General features: G+C 48.5%; 1 protein-coding gene across 4 annotated transcripts in view; it reads left to right on the top strand.

Annotated features, from left to right (window-relative positions):
* Nucleotides 1-20,518, top strand: part of TNFAIP8 (TNF alpha induced protein 8) — a 117,807-nt gene that overhangs the window by 71,269 nt on the left and 26,020 nt on the right. The window contains exon 1 of one of the 4 annotated variants that reach the window (XM_021701822.1): nt 6,225-6,445. The exons of 2 other annotated variants lie outside the window; for them this stretch is intronic. In XM_021701822.1, coding sequence (XP_021557497.1) covers nt 6,373-6,445 — 73 coding nt within the window. In that variant the 5' untranslated portion in view covers nt 6,225-6,372. Of the gene's footprint in view, nt 1-6,224; nt 6,446-17,794; nt 17,865-20,518 lie in introns of those variants that run through there. One more of the 4 variants, XM_021701825.1, reaches the window with a different exon arrangement.

The raw sequence follows: 20,518 nt of genomic DNA on the forward strand, positions 1-20,518 counted from the left end.
TGGCAGCCTCATAGCCCAGGAGCTTTAGTTAGGGTCCTGACCGAACTTTTAATTAAAAAAGAAAATGGTGGTGGTTTCATGTAGCTGAATGAATAGAAGCTATTGAACTGACAGTGTATGTAAAGCATCGACTATCAGGAATGGGATAACTTTCATTTGACCCTGTGATCTAAGCCCTCAGACAGAGCCAGTTGAACAGTCTGTGCTAGCTCTAGCTCAAACTCTGGAAACCTCCCAAAGTAGCCGTCTTTGAGGTACCCTTCTGCAAAATAAAGGACTTGAATTTTACGTGAGTAGTTTTATAGAGTCAGAAAGTCTAGAGAGAGGACACAGGATGCCTAGACTGAGTTGACTGCAGTCTGAAGAACACTACTACTTAGTTTTGTGATCTTGAGCAAATCATATAACCTCCCTTTCTTTAACGACATATCTGTAAAATGGGTATGATTGCCCCAAGGGAGATCATTGGGAAGTCCGAATAAAATCTTTTTTTTTAGGGATGGCTGGGTGGCTCAGTCAGTTAAGCGTTTGCCTTCGGCTCAGGTCATGATCCCGGGGTCCTGGGATGGAGTCCGTCAGCGGGGAGCCTGCTTCTCCCTCTGTCTGCCGCTCCCCCTGCTTGTGCTCTCTCTCTCTCTGACAAATAAATAAAATCTTTAAATAAAATAAAATCTTTTTTTAAATTAAAATCTATGTAAATGCATGGCATCATTGCTAAATATTATAAAAGAAAGACCATGCATCATACACTCTTTTTTTTTTTTTTAAAGATTTTATTTATCCATTTGAGAGAGAGAGAATGGAGACAGAGAGCAGGAGAGGGAGGAGGGTCAGAGGGAGAAGCAGACTCCCTGCCGAGCAGGGAGCCCGATGCGGGACTCGATCCCGGGACTCCAGGACCATGACCTGAGCCGAAGGCAGTCGCTTAACCAACTGAGCCACCCAGGCGCCCGCATCATACACTCTTCAGATAATATTTTCAGGCCTGATTTTGAGTGTGTGTGTGTGTGTGTGTGTGTGTGTGTAATCATCTGCTGAGCATTTTTGAGCAAGGAAGATTTCCTAGGAGAAAAATAACACAAACAATGGAAGCCGAGGAAACAGGTATATCCCAGATGTACTGTAGTCTCCATCCACGCTCACCTCAGACCTCAGCACTCCTTCCCACTCCCTCAGAATTATCCACTCACACCCTGAGCGTTGGTGAGGATGAAGGATTTGCTGAAGGTGTCAACCGGGGTAGAACGCAGGGCCCTGGAAGGCAGCTCTCCTCCCTCCTCCGTGGCCACGCTCAACATTGGCAGATCTTTCTTGACTCACAGCAGCTCTGTGCCCCACCCTCCCACTCCCCAGCCTCATCCCAGCACCCAGCAGTGCCTAAGCATCTGGGCGCTTGGCCTCCTGAGAAGCTGCATGAGTGACCTCCACTCTCATCTGAGTGCTCCCTTCTCCATTTCTGGTAAATAAAAATTTTCTCAAGGCAAGGAGAGCAAGATCACCAGGGCCGGGCGCGGGGAGGAGAGGACTCTGGAGAGACACCCATGTAGCCTCACCTCTTTTTCGGAAGGTAAAATGCAGAAAAGTCTGAGAAAGATAACAAGGACGCAAAGCCTGCAGCGCCAACCAGGTGAGACCAAGAACACAGCCCTTCCCCGTGTGTGAGGAGAGAGACCGAAAGCCAACTGTATGTGTAGACCACAGGAGTCTTCAAAAGAACATTTTTTTTCCCTAAAGATTTTATTTATTTGTTTGATAGAGAGAGAGACAGTGAGAGAAGGAACACAAGCAGGGGGACTGGGAGAGAGAGAGGCAGGCTTCCCGCAGAGCAGGGAGCCTGATGCGGGGCTCGATCCCAGGACCCTGGGATCATGACCTGAGCTGAAGGCAGACGCTTAACCTACTGAGCCACCCAGGGGCCCCTTCCAAGGAACTTTTAAGGGTGTGGACGTAAGTAATGCAAGAAGAGTTGAGGAAAGCTTCAAAGTCAAATAGAAGAAGGCCACTTTTTATGCTAAGTAGACAACTTTTTTTTTTTCTGACCTAAAATGTCATATGTACCTAGCCAGCCTCTTGTCAGCAGGGTAGAAATAAAAAGTATTAATACAGTGCGTGTTGTTATGACCTGGTGTTCTTGTGACCTGGGAGTGTAGGTCTGACTCCCTTATACAGATGCGTAGTACTTTTCACTGCAGATAATTTACAACATTGTTGAATGTGAGTAGAGTTTGTTACCTCCTGAATAAACCTCTTCTTCTCTCCTCGATTCTGCTGGTCTTTTCATTTGTGTGAGTCTGAAAACTTGCTGACCTTCCTGTTCTTAATACACATCTGGACAGCTGTGAGCCAAAGACCCCAAAGTCCAGGCTTGCTTTCTTTAATTTAAAAAGGGCATTTTTTGAGGTATAATTTAAGAGGAGATTTTTCTGCTGCTCTGTGATAAAATTCAGTGAAGGGGTGGTATTAATAAACCTTCCTTAGAACCAAGGTCACTTGGAAGGTTGAGTTAATTAGATCTGTGGTCACGATTACCAAAATTAGGGACACCTGGGTGGCTCAGTTGGTTAAGCATCTGCCTTCAGCTCAGGTCATGATCCCCAGGGTCCTGGGATGGAGTCCCACATAGGGCTTCTTGCTCAGTGGGGAGCCTGATTCTCCCTTGCTGCTCCCCCTGCTTTCTCAGTCTCTCTCTCTCTCTCTGACAAAAAAAAAAAAAAAAAGATTACCAAATTTATACCAGTAAGCTCCAGATGAACAGGTCCCATTCACATGTGATACATATACATATTTGATAATGCCCAAATGAATGAAAAAAATCATCAGAATCTTAGGCACCATTTTACCTCTCCCGTCTGGGTACAGAAGGGGGGGTGATCCACTGTTCCACACGCGTAGAAGTTCAACCTAGTATGTAAGTGCAGTATGGTATTAACTGACAAGTGTTGCTAACTTAATTGCTATTTTGTATCGGCTGGTCATAATGATTGTTGGTGTGACTTCTAAGCAAGTTGGAGTATTTCTAAATATTCAGGGGTGAACGGATTCCGCGTACAGGAGGTAGATGACTATAAGGTACTAGAGCATTATTCTCTGGAGGCTTAAAAGCGACTAATCCCCTCTGGAGCAAAAGCGGAGCAAAATCAAGATGAGGTGACTGACCGAGCATAGATCGGAAGTGACAGTAATGCAAGTCCAGGAGAATCAGCTGCCCTTTGGCTTCACTTTGTAGGCTGGGAACCTGGGATGGTGCTGTTTGCCCAAGGTTATACTGATGACTGAGGAGCGTCCTTGTCCACATACAGTCTTTTAAAATAAGCTGAGCTGATGGTTAAGCGTCTGCCTTCGGCTCAGGTCATGATCTCAGGATCCTGGGATCAAGTCCCGCATCGGGCTCCCTGCTCCTTGGGAACCTGCTTCTCCCTCTGCCTCTCTCTCTCTCTCTGTCTGTCATGAATAAATAAATAAAATCTTTAAAAAAATAAAATAAAATAAAATAAAATAAGCTGAGCTTTCCTTGCCGTTGAGTTAGATCAGGACATCCTTCCCCAAGGAGACTGCTGAATTTCATTTAAATACTAAAGAAGTTTTTTTTTTCCAGGTTTCCTGAGGATGGGGTGAGTGTTCAAAGATGGAGATTCTAAAATGACTCTAAATTGAATTACAAGGCTGACCTGGCAGGAATGGGACTGTTCATTCAGCAGTCCTTCCCCTTGGCTAACCTGAAGGCCTTTCTGTGTGAATCGGGTGTGAAAACAAGCCAAACGTTAGGGGCATGTATTTTAGCACATCTCATGTGGTTTGTACGTAATTGGACTTGCAAAAGGACATTTAATAAATAATTCTGAGGAGGGCTCTTTCTGAAGGAAGAAGGTGAAAGGGAGCCCTGCCGGGGCGCCTGGGTGGCTCAGTCGTTAAGCGTCTGCCTTCAGCTCAGGTCATAATCCCAGGATGCTGGGGATCGAGCCCCACATCGGGCTCCCTGCTCGCTGGGGAGCCTGCTTCTCCCGCTCCCATTCCCCTTGTTTGTGTTCCCTTTCTCACTGTCTCTCTCTCTCTGTAAAATAAATAAATAAAATCTTAAAAAAAAAAAAAAGAAAGGGAGCCCTGCCTGCAGCAGATGGGGCTTGGAATTTGGGTTGTCTGAATTTGCATAATCATCACCTTGAACAAGGTGTTGCATCTTAGTCCAATTATAGCTGAATGGGAGAGATCTTAGCTGTGTGATGCAGGCCTGGCCGAGGTCCTGTAGCGCTCCGGGTGGCCATCTGTGGACATCTGGCCTGTGGGGAGGGAGGGCAAGGGCAGAGGATGCGTGTGGGAGGGAGGGCTCCCAGAATGATGCCTTGGACAGGACCGGAAAGGTCGCTTCTTCCTGGTGAGGGAGCATTTCTCTGGGTTCAAAATGATCGCGTCTCCTTTGGAAGTTTGAGGTTACTGAGGGAAGGTATGCATTTGCCGCTCCTGACCCAGAATGTGTGGCAAAAGGGACAGCGCAGTTAACCATGACTTTCAGAAGGGTGCACACTATTATCCTTTTTGTGGTGAGGTCACTTTACAGGAGGCTCCGCAACACTGATGTTTTCCAGATGTTTCTCCCCTTCTCTCTTCTCGATTGGCTATGTCTCCCTCTTACCATCCTGCCCTTTCAGTGAAATTGAGATAAGTCAGCTTGGGGTTTTAGGCATATTAGAATCACTCAGTAATAGGAAGTGATTTACTATCCAGGCCTTATATTAATATTTATAATCACTTTGACTGCTTGTGACTTGCATAAATCCTTTTTTCCCGTTTGAACCCAATATTGAAGTAAAACACCTGAGCATCTTTTACAAAAATTTACTTTTAATGGTGCAATAGTTAGTAATAATCTGTGCAGTACTTATGGTTTTCAAATCCTTTTTTGCTTGTATTACCTTATTTCATACCAAACATAAATCTGTGAAGCAAATACTACTTTTAATCCTCATTTTACCTGTGAGGGAAGGGGGGGAGGGGCAGAGAGATTAAAGAATTTGCTCAAGGTCATAAAAATGATAAATTTTTCATTCAGGCTCTTTAAATCCATATCTTTTGTGTATTCTTTTCACTGAATTTATATCCTAGTGTCTACTCTTGTTTTTTTTGTTTTTCGTTGCTGGGTTTTTTGCCCATATAAAAATGGGAAGTGAGGAAAAAGAAAGCCACTGGGAAATAAACTTAGGAAAAAAATATCACTTTTCTCACAATTCCCTAATCGATCTTTCAGGTACGTTATTAGAGGATCTTTTGCCTTAAATTGGTGATAGAACTAGTGCTTTGCAAAATACCCCTATTGAGACAGGTACATCAGTGTCAGCTCTGTTCCTCGCTCCTCGGAAGAGAAAACCAAGGTTTCGCCGTCAAGACGCCCACCTCTCGGCCGATTCTAAGAGCCAGGGGACGGGACCTGAGGGCAAGAACTGAGTTGTCTTCCCCAGGCTCTGCAGACTTTCTATTCTATCAGCATTTCAGAAGCCGAACACACGCCTCCCCCTTTGGCATTTGGAAGGAATTTATCCCCGGTTGTTGTTCGAAGTGGCGCGGGGAGGGAAGGGGGCTCTCCCTCCGAGGACCACCCTTGGGGCTAACTTGCAGAGGGGCTCGTGCGCGTGGGGCTGGGGTTTGAGTTAAGAGTGCTCGCCCGGGTTATGCTGAGTAAGCCGCCTTGTCTGCTTTCCCCGTGCAAAGGTAAGGGGCGGGGGCCGCCCCCACTTTCTTCAAAAGGCCCTGCTGCCTGGTGAAACTGGTCCTTCCAGCCACATGGACCAATATCCATGTTACTTTCCTGCGAAAATAACGTACAAACAGGAGCAGCTTCAAGATCCGTATTTTTCAGGCACATAAGATCCCCCGGGACAAGGCAAGTTAAATGGGCGCCGAAAAATGTTAACGCAGAGATCCAGAGGCGTTTCTTTGACCGCGTGTGTATTTCTTATTTATGTACGACTGCCGCGCGCGCTCAGAGGAGTGAGACCTTCCTTACTGCACATTTATTTCCCAGGCGTAGCCTGTCCCGGTCGTTTGCCCCCGGCGCCCCTCGGCCTTGCCTGGGCGCAGAGTCGGGCTGCGGTCCGGGCCTCCGCCCTACCTGCGTGCGCCCGGGCCCCGCCAGCCCCGCCGCCGCGCCAGGTCGCCTCCGCCCCGCGACGGGCCGGGGCGCGCGGCCCCGGGGGCGGACTCCCGCCGCCCAGCTGAGACGCGATTCGTCACTCTTGCAGAACTTTCCCCCTGAAAATCCCTGCACCAGAACCAGCCCTCCGCCCCGCGGAGGTTTTGATTTTAGTGGCTTTCCTTCCTTTTATTTTCTGTCGTGCGCGGGTTTTGGCCTCGGAGGGAACTTGCAGCTCGTCCGAGTACATGTCCGCGGTACTCGCCCCTGCAGCCGGTTACCCAGCCACCATGCACTGCGAAGCAGAAGAATCCAAGGAAGGTATGAGTCTGATTTCTCGGCGCGGGGGTTGGCGGGGTGGGGGAAGTCCCGCGGAGGAATGTGGAGGAAAGGCGGAGTAGGGGCGCAGATGGGCGTTTTAAAGGGAGCGGTGGGTACTTTGTCCCTCGCCTTGCGTCTTCGCAGCTCAGAGTGGAGTCTGCGGAGCCCTTCTGGAGCGTTCTCACCCTGCAGCCCTTCCGAGACAAGAGGAGGAAGAGTCTCGGACCTAGCTCAGCCAGCCCACGGAAGGCTGCTTTGTAGATTAATCTGGAAACGAAACGGAATGCAAAATGTGCTTTGGCAAGCGCTGCCTGCCTGCATCAGGACAGCCTAAAGCGACTCCCCTTGGAAGAGCCCAAAGAGTCCAGGGTCCCTTGAAAAAGGTTTCAGAAATTGGAAACTCCTTGTGTTTCCGGTTAAAAGGGGAAGCTGAGTGAGGGGGAGAAGTGAAAGATCTTCATTTGGGGAATAGGTTGGTTGGTGGGTTTTTTGCTGTCTTCCCCCCCACCCCACCCTTGCTGACTTTTCAGCAGTGAATTCATTTTGTTGGGGGCCTAAGGGAGCGGAAAGATAGGAGGGGCGCCTTGTGCAGCTTGCAACTGAGGCGAGTTTGTCTGTTTCTACCTTTGCCAAGGCAAAGGGTTTCATTTATTCCTAACAGAGAACGGGTGACAGGGCTGGAAAAACTCCAACCAAAACGCAATTATACGCTGGTGTTAGTTCGGGGAGTTTATTTGTGTTTGAGTGTTTGTATGCTTTGTTTCCTGAAACTTTATGTATACAAAAGTCCTCTTGTAAGTGGGGGTGGGAGTGAGGATAGTTGGGGAAAATTAGAGAGTAGGAGAGGAGACTGCTCATAATTACGAAAATTCCTTTTCTTTTCAAGTAGCCTCTTGGGAAACTGGTAAGTTTCAGGTCAGTCACAGCAGCTGCTGGGAGCCTGGGGAGCAGAAAGGAACCCCATCATTCTCCACTTGGTAGATAGGAGGTAGCAAGATCCCTTGGAACTTGTCCTCTTCTGTCTCTTACGGATTCCCCTCCCAAAGTAAAGCTCTGTGTTTCATAATGTAGTCTCTGTGGGCTGGTGTTTACCTTATTATGCGGTGGGGGGGGGGGGGGGGCGAGCAGTCCGTAAAAGAGGCTTGTTTAATAGAAATACAAAGCTGTTGTGAAGAAAAATGACAGCCAAGAGCATTGTTTTCGAGCTTGATGTGGAGCGTGGGGGATTCATGTTTCCTTGCTGTGGCCTCTGTCCTGTTGGAGCTATGTGCTGATGGATGCCTTTTCTGTCTTTATAACAGCAGTTTATAGTAAGTCAAAAGTAGTCGATCGCAAATAGGAAACAGGCTGAGAGAATCCAGCCTGGTGAACTTTTGTGTGTAGAGTACAAGTAGCATTTAAATTGGTATTTTTTTCCTGACTGTTTTTTCTTTCTTCTGGGAAAGAAGGAGGTGGAAACACGGTATCCCGAAGTGTTTCCACATTGTTCCCTCCTGCCCAGCTCTCTGGATGTTCCCCTAAAAACTGGAGTGTGATGGGGTCCCTCGAGGGTCCCTTCCTACCTTGTCCTCACCTTGCCTCCACTCGCCATCATTTACATTCTGCAGATCTGCAGCAATTTATCTGGCTTCTGCCTTTTACAGAAAGCCCAGACTTTTTAAAAAATAATAAGAATATGAGGTGCTAGAGTTTTAAATTGGTGGCAGTTAGGGTAGAATATGGAAAAACTCTTCAGAGAGATGGAAGGAATACGTATTAATAGAATCATTGCAACTTCTGCCAGGAAGTAAAGGGTGTGTGTGTGTGTATGTGTGTCCATTTTCCTGGGCAGTTCTTTTAAGACTGGGTATTAGCTGTGATCTAGAACCTTCTGTTTGGCTACTGCCTCTCAGAAGTCTATGAAAAGAGCCATGCTGTGTAAATTATTTTTGATTATCTTCTCTATCCTTATTAATCCTTTTCCCCCTCCTTAGCTTTTTTTTTTTTTTCTTTTTCCTCCTGAGGGACTTCAGTATCCCATTTAGTGTGAGATCACCACAAACTCTTCACAATGTCTCCATTGCAAGAAAATTGCCTTCTGATTCTTTGTGCTGATTGGCCGTAATGGGGGGGGGGGGTACTTTTAAGTCATTCTGAGCCACAGTGAGGGACTAGTATGCTTTCTTTGGGGTTAAATCTGAAAAAAATATCAAGTCGATTCAGAAGTCTTTGGACGCCAACAGATTTGTGGATGTGAGTGAATGTGGAAGCAAATGACTAGGGATATTGTTAAGCCATCATAGCTTAGAACGTACTTGACTCTGTGCCGGGAAGGCTGAACCTCCATCCTAGTCTAGAGCCACCTTCTAGAGAATTGATTTAATTTTGCCTGCTGACAAATGAGTAGGTGATTGTGCTTGAGTATGAAACAGAGAAAGATAATCCAGGCCTTGCTTTATTAAAAGTGGAATGAATTTAAGATAGCCAGGCATGATGTGAATAAGAGAGCAAGAGAAATGAAGGGATAAACTCAGTGTGTTAAAAAAGGGAAGGTCACGGGAAGGAGGCTATCAACAGTTTCCAGTGGACGGGGGCTTCCTGAGGAGATAGGTTGATGGCCACATTCTTCGAATTTATTGGCATCCTGTTGCGTAAAGTAATTATGAAATAGGAAAAAAATGAATGGAAGCTAAGGTCTCTGAGGACCTTTCTAGTGCTAAGCATCAAGGGATCCAGGGCTCCTTTGTCCCCCTTCTTAACAGTGTTGGTATCAGGAAGTGAGAAAGCCATTGGGAGGGAGGGTTTGCTGGGTGGGGACTTGGGAAGAAGTAAGGGTTGAGAGGTGAGTGAGCTCAGCTCCTCCTCTGTGGCCCATAATAACATCCAGTCCCCCCCCACACACCTCTCAGCCAGATTCTCTCCTGCCCCCTCACCAGGCCTGCTATTTCACAAAGAAAACAGTAGCCATTAGACAGCGCCCTCGACTTCCTGCTCCCAGGGTGACAGACTCAACCTTCACCCACACCCTCCCTCCTGGTGTCTGTGGAGCCAGGGGTCCTTCCCTCTGCGGATGGCCACTCCTTCCACCTGGGGCTCCTCACCCACCTGTGGGCCCCATGGCTTTCTTGGTCCCTTTCTTGGTCCCTTTCTTTCAGCTCCCTACTTGAAAGTGTTTGCACTTGCTGGTTCTCCTGCCCGAATTAGCCTTCTCACCACCTGACCCCCTTATTTCCTCGGAGGGGCTTTTTCTGAACCTCCAGCCTGAATTAGAACCCCCGATTGACCTCTCTCAGAGCACCCATTCTTCCACTCGCTGCCCTGTTCACCATCCCTTCTCCAGACCACAAGCTCTTGAGGGCAAGACCATGGCTGTTTTCTTCCCCACTGGGAGTGGTAAGAGGTGATCATTGCCTACTTATAAAATGAGGGGCTCCTGGGTAGCTCAATCGGTTAAGCGTCTGCCTTGGGCTCAGGTCGTGATCTCAGGGTCCTGGGATAGAGCCCTGCATTGGGTCCCATGCTCAGCAGGGAGCCTGCTTCTCCCTCTGCCTGCCATTCCCCCTGCTTGTGCTCTCTCTCTCTCTCTCTCTCTCTCTCTCTCACAAATAAATGAAATCTTTTTATTTTATTTTATTTTTTTAAAAGATTTTATTTATTTATTTGACAGAGAGAGAGACACAGCGAGAGAGGGAACACAAGCAGGGGGAGTGGGAGAGGGAGAAGCAGGCTTCCCGCTGAGCAGGGAGCCCCATGTGGGACTCGATCCCAGGACCCTGGGATCATGACCTGAGCCGAAGGCAGATGCTTAACGACTGAGCCACCCGGGCGCCCCCAAATAAATAAAATCTTTAAAAAAATTTTTTTATTCCACGGTTCCTACTTTCTCAATCTTTGTCATCCCTCATCCGACCGAAGTCTGTCTTTTTTTCCACCATTCCATGGGAACCGCCGAAATCACCAGTGACCCAACATTCGTATTATGTCCTGTCCTGATCTTCCTTGACTTTTTTTTTTTGCAGCATTTGTTCTGGGAGACCAGTTTTGCAACTCTGCAACTCTTTCCTGGGTTTCTATGATGCTACACTGTCCTGCTCTCCTTTCCTTTTTCTCGCTGTTTTCTGTCTAATCTCCCGGACCTCCAGCCGGGGCTATTCTGAGAACCAGCTGCCTGGTACGCACCACGCTTTGCATGTCACACAGGAACCTCACACTCAGCAGGTCTGGATGGAGCCCATCATTTCTTCCTCTTCACAAATCTGATCTGCCTTTTATCTTTCCGCTGATTATCATTGCTCTCTTTTTGGCTTCCAGACTCCACATCTGCGAGGCGTCCTTGACCCTGCCCTCTCGTTTATCTTCATCTTCCACTTGGTACTTCATCCTCCTCATTATCTGTTAGATGCATCTCTTTCTCTTCTCCCCTGTCCCTGCCTTGGTGCAGGCCCTCAGCGTCTGTACCCTGACGGTTGCAGTAACCCCCTCTGCCATCAGGGCTCTTGGCTCTAAGAAGTGGAAACTGACTCCTGCTATCATAAGCAGAGGAATTTATTGGAAGCACATGGCGTAGTTCACACGTTCACAAAAAGGCTGAGAATGGGCCCCTGAAATGCATCAGGAGGTGTAGCTGAGGCCATACCCCGGGATTGCCTGGGTAGGACCTCACCATAGCCTTCGCCTCCTCTGTATTTTTCAGCTTTGTCACTCCTGGGCCTCGAGATGTGGCTCAATGTTTTATGGTCATCCTCCGCATTCAGAAATCCCCGAAATAAGGCTGTCGGTTTGGTCAGTGTGAGATCGTGCACCTGCCCCTTGCTGCCCCCCCGGGGAGTGAGGGAACGTCTGCTTCTGGCTTTGGGAGTGGGAAAGAGGGGTCTAACTCCTACCACATCTTGCAAAATGAGGGCTCCTCCAGAAACAGGAAGGGAGTTCTGACGTGAAATCACCAAACAACAACAAATATCTAGTGCCCCACTGGGCTTGTCCTGTCCAGCCTTGTTGTTGCCCACTCACGTGCTCCCTTGCTCCCTCATCAAATGCTGTTTCCTCTGTTGGGCTCACCCTCATGTCGGTGTTATTTCCACCCAGACCCAGTTTGGAGTAGATGTTTCTTCAGGGCGTTTTCCCTAACACCCTAAACTTCCCCCTGTTGTACCATCTTTTCACGTATTACTGTTATTAATTTTCTTTTCCTTTGCCTCCACCTCATTATGAGCCTTCTGAGAGCAAGATTTGTGCATGTTTTATTTCCTGAAGCCCCCGTGGCTGACCTAGGGCCTCTCCTAGAGGAGAGCCTAATAAAGCATTGTCAAATTCATCAATTAAAATGAGATTACAGGGGCGCCTGGGTGGCTCAGTCGGTTGAGCAACTGCCTTCGGCTCAGGTCATGATCCCAGAGTCCTGGGATCGAGCCCCACATCGGGCTCCCGGCTCGGCGGGGAGCCTGCTTCTCCCTCTGACCCTCCCCCCTCTCATGCTGTTTCTCTCTCGCTCGCTCTCTAATAAATAAATAATTAAATCTTTAAAAAAAAAAGATTACGTCATATGATGAAAACCTTTGAACACTTCTTCCGGTTTCTAGAGTGCCTTCCCAACCTAAAGGACCGACCTATTTAGGGTTCCTTAAATTCTCCACTCTTACTGGTAGAGTCAAAACAAGCATGTGTGTTTGATCTCTAGGGTCAGGGCCCACAGTGACTTGCCTTCAAGACTGAAGACACAGTTTTGTAACTGAAACGTATTGAGCTCTTTCCAGGGCCAGGCGTGGTGTTAAAGCATGGATTATGTATATTATCCCATTTCATCCTTGTATAATAACCCGTTGTGTCGATTCCACAAAACAATAGAGAGATCGGACGTTCAGAGAGGTTAAAAACTGTGCCTAAAATCACACAGCTAGAAAAAGTGGAACCAGGATTTGAATGGAGGCTCTGTGGTTCTAACCCTCCCCTGTCCTCAAGCCTGGCACTCAGGAGGATGCTGTCTGTGGTCTTGCGCCTGTTTGTACCCCAGTTTGAGAAACCAGGAGTGGAGAGACCAGGTGTTTGGAGGAGAAAGTGCAGAGTCCGGGCCCTGGCTCTTTATGTGCCTCTCGGGGGCGGAGGTAGTGAGGCTTGAGTGATCCTTCTTCCCCTGATGAGAGGACCTAGGAGCCCTGCAGGGCTGGTAGGAGGTGCCTGGTGCCCACTGCAGTGGGAGACACCCAGCACCCACGGGACAAGATGGGGGCCTCACATTTTTGAGCGGTCAGCATCACTGTACTAGTTGTCTCCCCTCATCCCTCCCTGCGCCCACCCTGGCTTTGCAGAGGGAATGAAGAGGAAAGGCTCTGACGAAGTGCATCGCCCTGGGTGCAGCTGACCTTGATGTCATGTATAATGTAAAAGGTACAGCATATGCCCCAAAACACTGGACTTTGATGTGATTATGTTTCTTTTTATGTAGTCATTAGCCTTGGAGTGCGGTGTGCTCCCAAGGACTAGAAGTGGAAAATCCATTTTGAGATCCACGTCACACTGTCTCTTGTGCAGTGGACATCGCTGATGACCTGACACCGCCCCACTCCCCCAGCTCTGTCAGCTTCAGGACATCGGGGCCTTTTTCTTCCTCCCTTCTGAAAGTTTCATCAGACTGAGTGGCATCATGCCTTTCTTGTCCCCAAATTACGACGCCAGAGAACAATCAGGATAACACAGATGATTACATTCCCTGTTCCTGATTGTTGGTAATCCCAGAAGTAGCCAAAAAGTGGGCAGGTGAAAGAGCATGCAGTGGGCCAGAAAAATCTCAGGACCCAGGGATTTCATTTCAGAATAATGCAGAGTCCCTAGATCTGCCGCAAACCGTTAATTTGTCAACATTTCCGTCTGTACGAGGAAGATGCTGACAACTTGGAAAAGAAGGAGGTGAGCGTGGTTGTGTACCTCTCTTCATTTAGTGGGTTGTGCCAAAACGATAGTGTGAGCTGAATGTTTAAGAAATCTACTCATTATGGGCGCCTGGGTGGCTCAGTTGGTTAAGCGACTGCCTTCGGCTCAGGTCATGAGCCTGGAGTCCCGGGATCGAGTCCCGCATCGGGCTCCCTGCTCGGCAGAGAGTCTGCCTCTCCCTCTGACCCTAACCCCTCTCATGTGCTCTCTTTCATTCTCTCTCTCTCAAATAAATAAATAAAATCTTTAAAAAAAAAAAAAGAATCTCAAGCAGACTCCCTGTGGATCTCAAGACTAAGATCATGAGCCAAAATCAAGAATCAGTTGCTTGGCGCCTGGGTGGCTCAGTTGGTTAGGCGACTGCCTTCAGCTCAGGTCATGATCCTGGAGTCCCGGGATCGAGTCCCGCATCGGGCTCCCTGCTCGGCGGGGAGTCTGCTTCTCCCTCTGACCCTCCCCCCTCTCATGTGCTCTCTCTCATTCTCTCTCTCTCAAATAAATAAATTTAAAAAAAATTTTTTTTAAAAAAAAGAAATCTACTCATTATGTCTATCTGTAATATTTCAGGAAGATCTGCAGTAAGAAGACTTTGTAATTAGAATGATTCCCCTACAAACACAAGTTAGAATCACCACGGTTTAGAGTTAAAAGTAACTTTGCATGCTCTTTTATCTTACCTCTAATTTTAAGAAATGCAGGGGCGCCAGGTGGCTCAGTTGGTTAAGCATCTGCCTTTGGCTCAGGTCATGATCCCAGGGTCCTGGGATTGAACCCCACGTTGGGCTCCCCGCTCGGCAGGAAGCCTGCTTCTCCCTCTCCCGCTCTCCCTGCTTGTGCGCCCTCTCTCGCTCTCTCTGTCAAATAAATAAATAAAATCTTAAAAAAAAAAAAAAGAGAGAGGTGCAGAACTGAGGCCCAGAGAGGTGAAGTCCAGGCCCTCTCGACGCCGCCACCCTCATGCCTGTTGGGCAAACAAGAAGTTTTGCAGACCCAGGTTTTCGCATCCTGGATTTGTGCATGAGATCTCTCTAAGGCAGGACAGACCTCCGGCTTGGGGGGCGGAATTTACAAAACCTAAGGGGAGTGGTCGAACACATGGAGGTTTCCTATTTCACCTTCTCCTAAGTGGAACTCGGGAGAGGATCAGGTGAGGACGACGAGGAGGCATCCTGAGATAAGATTTAGCTCCGCAAATAGTTCCTAGTCAGTCCCTGGCTTAGAAAGTGGGAGACCAAGGGAGAGACAATTAAGCAATGAGCTCATTTGTTTTCATTCCTTTGAGAAGAACATCATTGAGGAAAGTTAGCTGTGGAGGGTGCTGGCTGGGCAGGGGTGCTCTTCCTTGGGGAGAACGTGTGCTTGTGTGTGGGTGGGAAGCGTTCAGACACCTGACGTGTGGTCACAGTACCACGTGCCCCGCGGGGCTGGTGGGGTCTGGGAATCCACCCACTGCTCCCCCTGCCGCTGACCAGGAAACCTGAAAGAGCAATTACTTAAATCTCATTCTTAGAGCTTGAGATCCCTGAAGAAGAATTCCTGCGTCCTGAGTGATTGACAGCTGAGTGGGCAGTAAACGTCTGGGGCCCTGCTCTGGGGGATCTGTGAGACTCAGCAAAGCCTGTGGTATTATTGGGTGGTACCTTGCGGTATTTATGGTTTTGAAGGTGGGTGGGGCTTTGGGGTTTGCGTGTGTAGGATCGTCTGCGCGCTGACGTGGGAATACACTCTCCAGGTTTGCAGTGACCAGATTTCATTTTGTAAAGAAGCGGGAGCAGAGTTTCTCCCAAGGAAACGGTGGAGCAAAGAGGCCACTAAGCAGAAGGCCCTGAGTGACCATGACAGCTTTAGGCTCCTGGAGCCTTATTGGCCAAGTCCCAGTTGACTGTCAAGAGGAGAATGAGCAGCTCATGAACTCTCCTTCCAGAGTGACATGTCCTCTCTGCTTGATGTCAGCTCCCCCGGCCCAGGTTTTTGTGTTCTTCTGTTGGCTCCCTCAACTAGGCTGAGGAGCTGGGGACCAGAGGTGTCCCCGGAAGCATAGGCTGTTCCATGTGCCATGGACAGTCCAGTAGAGTCCTGCTTCCAGAGTCAGCCTTTCTTCCTCATCACTGGGCCTCAGAGACTCATAGCAACAAATGTTGACTGAGTCAGAACTTCCTCTGTGGGGCCTGGGGTAGCAGAGATGTGTGTGTGTGTGTGTGTGTGTGTGTGTAGGGCACTGCCCTCAAAGGACTTCGGGTCAGGGATCCTACACAGCACATGTGCGTTTATAGGAGAGCGTACATGACGGGGAGCTTAGGATGAGTACTGCACAAGGATGAGTATTCACCGCACATCATCATGGCAGTAGTGACTTCACAGAGGAGTTAGCTAGAACTTCAGCTAGGCCCTTTGGGCAAGAGGAGAGGCGAGGATACTGAAGGAAGGAGGTTTACAGCAGGGTGTAGTGGAGGGCTCATGAACTGGAAGGCATTGGTGGGCCATGTTGCAGCAGTACATGGGGCCAGAGAGAGGCCGGGCTGCCCAGAGGGACACTGAGTAACAGACAAGGCTCCAGGAGTCAGGACACCACTTCTACTCCTGACCTTGCTCTTGGTTGTCTGTGCAACCTTTACTCACTGATCAGTGTCTCTGAACTTCAGTTTCCTCGTTAGGAAAGTGCAGGCATGATGATAGACTGAAGCATGCCCAAGATCCCTCCTAGGAGGGAAACGGGATTACTGTACGGGAACTGGGGCAGGGAGAGGGTTTGAGCTGGAAGAGGGCAGATGCAATGTAGTGTTTTAGGAATACCAAGCTGGTAAGAGCCACGGGTTGGTCTGGAGGGCAGGACTGAGCCTGAGTAAAGGAGCCTGGACAGCAGTGTATGATATCCAACCAGAAGAGGAGAGTTGATCTCTCATGGAAACGCTAAAGGGAGATGGGGTCTGGGCCATGGGGTTTGCCTCTGAGAACACCCCCCTTTGACAGAGGAAAGAGGTAAATGCAACCTGTAAAAGAAACAGATAAGGAGTAGCTCAAGAGGGAGGAGGGAGACAAGGAGAGAACCAGGCTTTGGAAGCCAGGAGGATGAGAGCCGGCAGGGACAGTGACGGCGATGTCTAAGGAGAGGTCCTGAAGATGATTGCTTTGCCGCCTTCTCTTTGGGGCCTCAGCAAAGCTGGGAGCCTAAGATCTCATCCGCTAAGGGATGAGAACACATTGTGAACATCCAGCCGATACTGAGTAGGAATGAGGGGAAGCATGTGGGGCGCAGGCTGACTGCCCCAGCTGAGAGCAGGTGCCCGGTCTCCTAAGGAAGGGGGACGTTCAGCATCTCCACTGGTGCACGCCTTCAAGTCTTAGTCACCCCCAGATCCTTTTCTTGCTCCCCATCACCTCCACCCTGTCTCTGTGGCATCCTGCACAGTCAGCTCTGGTGCGTGAGGCTGACAGGTGAGTGTTGGCAGGAAACTTAATCCGGCCCTTCCCACCAGGAAGAAGCGTTGGCCAGTCTGAGACTAGCAACTGTTTCTCACTTCCCCTTCACCTTCACGTCCTCTCCCCTGCCTCCCCAACCCTTTGTCTTGTCTCGGTGAGGGCACGTCAGGAGACTGCTGATGTGTTTGCCAGGGACACCCTAGATTTGACAGATGAACGAGAACTCTTCGGGCTTTAGTCTTAGACGTAGTAAATAGGATTTGGGCCACACTCATTAGTTGAGCCTTGCTGAGAAACTTTTGTGTTTCTCCTGAGGTGGCAAGCAGCTGTCACAGTGATGGAAATATGCTCGTCCCCTCTGAGAGCCCCCAAGAGGCTGCTTGTGTCTGATGGGACAGCCTCCCTTGGCAGGTGCTGTGTGAATAAGGAGTCTTATAATGACACCCAAAGACAGAGCCCATCCGAGGCCTGCCTACCATATTCACCTGACAAAGTCCCCATTTCACATTCTGTAGAAAGTGTGGAAGGGTGGGCTCATCCCAAGGGACTTTTTTCCTTCTGTAAAGTTATTTGATAAAAGTAAAATACTAGTGCCCGACTGTTCTCCTGATCCTAAAGGGCTTATAACACCATTTCACCTCTTGAGGGTTAAAATGAAAATGAAGCCAGTTGCAAAATAACTGGAATGAAAAAAGGGTCGCCAAGTCTACCCCTAAACGTTGGACTCCAGTTTTCTGGAGAAAGGAGATGATAAAGAAGGAGTCTGTTGGGGGAGTTTTCAAGGAGTTAAGAGTACCTACTGAGCGGGAAGGAGAAGGCTGCTGGAAAACCAGAAGAGCGAGGATCGGGGAGGGAGTGGCCATTGGGCAGGTTTCAAAATTTCAAGGGAACAATGAGAAAGCAATGGTGAATGGGAGTGGTGTGAGGAGGGTGGGGGTGGGAGACGCAGGGTGGGATCTGGGCCTGATGCGAGCCTCCCACGGAAGGGGTAGGCGAGTGGAGAGGCAGGAAGGGAGGAGTAAGGAAATAACTCTGGAATAGAAAAAAAGAAAGAAAAAGAAGAAGAAACAAAAACGTGGGCAAAAGGAGAGAGGTGAGCAGCCGTGTAACGGAGATCATGGGGTACGCTGTTTCAGCGGTCTCTTTGGTCTGAGTTCACAGTTGGTGTGAGGCCGAGCCTCTCCCCCGCCCCCCGCCCCCCAGAACGAGGCCGACTTGGAGGCCTGGAGGCCGGGGAAACAGTGGCGTGTGGAGGACCCACAAGCTCCGCAGTTCTCCCCGGGTGGGTGGGATTCGTGCCGGGCCCATAAACGAGGACGTGACAGTGAGGAATGCAGCCGCCTTTCCAGCTGCTAAATCGGGGGCCCGTCCGAAGCCAGGGCTGTGCTGTGTTGGCTTGGATTTCTAGTGACACTCTTGCTGGGTTATAAAAACGATTTCCCCAAAAAGCTTGCACAGGGCAGATGATGGATTAGTCAAGGGCAGTCAGGGCAGCCTGCAGGGAACCATTTCGAAGCTGCCTGCTGTACCGTGCTATCCGTTTTTCTGGAAGGCCGGCGGGCCTTTTGGTGAGTGGCTGTTGGAGGAGCAGAGAGCCGTCACCCCCTCAGTCCGGGGGCGGGGAGGGGGTCAGCCAACTCACAAGGCTGATGGGAAGCAGGCTCGCCGAAGGATTTCAGAACGAGGGTTTTTATGGGTAGGACTGGCTTAGATTATTTGGCTCACTCGACCATAGCTGACTTGACGGTCAGACTGATAACCCCAGAAGCACAGGGGCGACTTCTTGACATTCCTGCCTTTGCCCTCGGTCCCAGCATGCTTTGGGGTTGTCCCCCTCTGTGCCTGGGGTTCCGGCTCCGGGGAGGGGAGCAGCTCCTTGTGTTTCTCGGCCCTGTAACTTCAGCTGGCTGGTGGCAACATGCATAAGGGTTAATCAGAGTAAAATTATAATTGCTGTTGGGAGATGAGGGTGGCCGGGGATAAGGTCCTTCTGGACCATCCCGTTTTCCTCTCTTTCCCAAACACACGTTCTTAAATGTCACGTGATGGCGTTAGACCCGTCAAGAAAGTTTCTGGTCCCGATCTGCATTTTAGTCCTCCTCTGCCTTCTTGTTTTTGTAAACTTCTCCGGTGGTCCTTCCTTTCAAATATCAGTAGACCGTATTGAGAGAAAAAAGGAATATATTGATGAGGTTGCTGTTGCTTGGTTCCTTGAGAGAGTCTGCAGTCTACAGATGTTTTTGTAAATGGACATGTGGGATGTCAATTGCACTATTAATCTAAAGGGCGGGAGTGGGAGAAGTGTTATATTTGGTGGTGGTGCTAGAACAGCCCAGAAACTACCAGCAAATAGTCTCGTAGAGTCATATTGTCTGTTGCTGTCTTTCTTTCTTTTTTTTGCTTCTTGGCACCATGTATCTCGACTCTGTGACACAGTCAAACCTGTTTTCATTGTCTATCTTTTAAAAGTTTCAGTTCGCCAGATTTTTTTTTTTTTTAATGTTCGATGCAGTTTTTTATTCCATGAATGACTCGATTGACGAAATGTAAGCAGCTACTAAACTCAGCAACTCGTTGCCATCATCGTGCCCTGGACAGGAAGTGTTCTGTATAGATATGACTAACCAGTTTCCAGGCTTAAAAATAAAGTGGGGGATTTCTGGACAGAATAGGTCTTTGTCACTCATTTCAACAGCCCCGCGAAGTGTGAAGCTCAAAAGCCCGCCACTTGACTTTCTCATTTTTTCCGTGCTCTCGCTTCACCTGACATTTTCTATTAGACAGACTGAAACTTATTTTATGGGGCTCATTGGTTTTTAATGAAATAAGAGGAGATGTGAGTTGTCGTGAGAATCGGCTAGAGTCATGATTCTCTCCTTCTTGTCTCTTTTATCTTGAGCTCCTTTTAAATCATCACACTCCTGAAGTACGTAATGGGGAAATAATTGTCACCTGCCCAAGTACCAGCTTCAGCTCAAAGGAGCGAGAATGTGAATCTCCTTAGCTGCTCTGGAAGAACTGTACCATTTCGACAGATACTGAAAGTTTTTTCGGCATCTTGTTGCCTACAGCTATCGTTTTAGGATTTTACAGATAACTTCGTGTTTTAGTTTTTCTTGCTGTCTCCCTAAATAACGTAATTTTCCCTCCCTTAATGGCAATATATATATTTTTCTCTCCTTTCTTTCTTATCGTGAGCAGCCTTTTTTGGGTCTTCATTCTTAACGCCATTGCATTTTGTGGAAATGCTAAATTAGACACAGCATTTATAAGATGAGAGTGTCTGTAGCAACAACAAAAAGTGTTTCTCTCTCTGAATCCTTAACTCTGACCAAGTGTTAGTCTCTGAGCTTCTATTTGATTTTCAAATAAGAAAGTGGGCAGGGAGTGATGATTTAAAATACAAAATGCATGCAAATGTTTTTAGTTTGGGTTAGGGTAAAGGCAGTAATGATTCTTTGGGACAGTGAGGCTTCATTTGCCAAGTTTAGAAATAAGTCCCAAACCCATAAAGAACAGGGTTGTGATGACCATACTTGGGTCGAACGTGGCTGTGATTCTGAAATGCCTGTTCTCCCATTCCTCCCCGTAATTGTCTCCTCCTCTGTTAGCAAGACTGAGACAGGACAGAATCCACAGCCTTTGCTCTGCTTTGGGTTAGAGTTTGAAAAAAAATCTAGTCTTTTGAAAATACAGAATTCCTGTATTTGTGCCTCAAATACCCTCTACCTTTTCTAGTAGGATGCT

This window comes from Neomonachus schauinslandi, chromosome 7 (genome assembly GCF_002201575.2).
Source record: "Neomonachus schauinslandi chromosome 7, ASM220157v2, whole genome shotgun sequence".
NCBI classification, from domain to species: domain Eukaryota; kingdom Metazoa; phylum Chordata; class Mammalia; order Carnivora; family Phocidae; genus Neomonachus; species Neomonachus schauinslandi.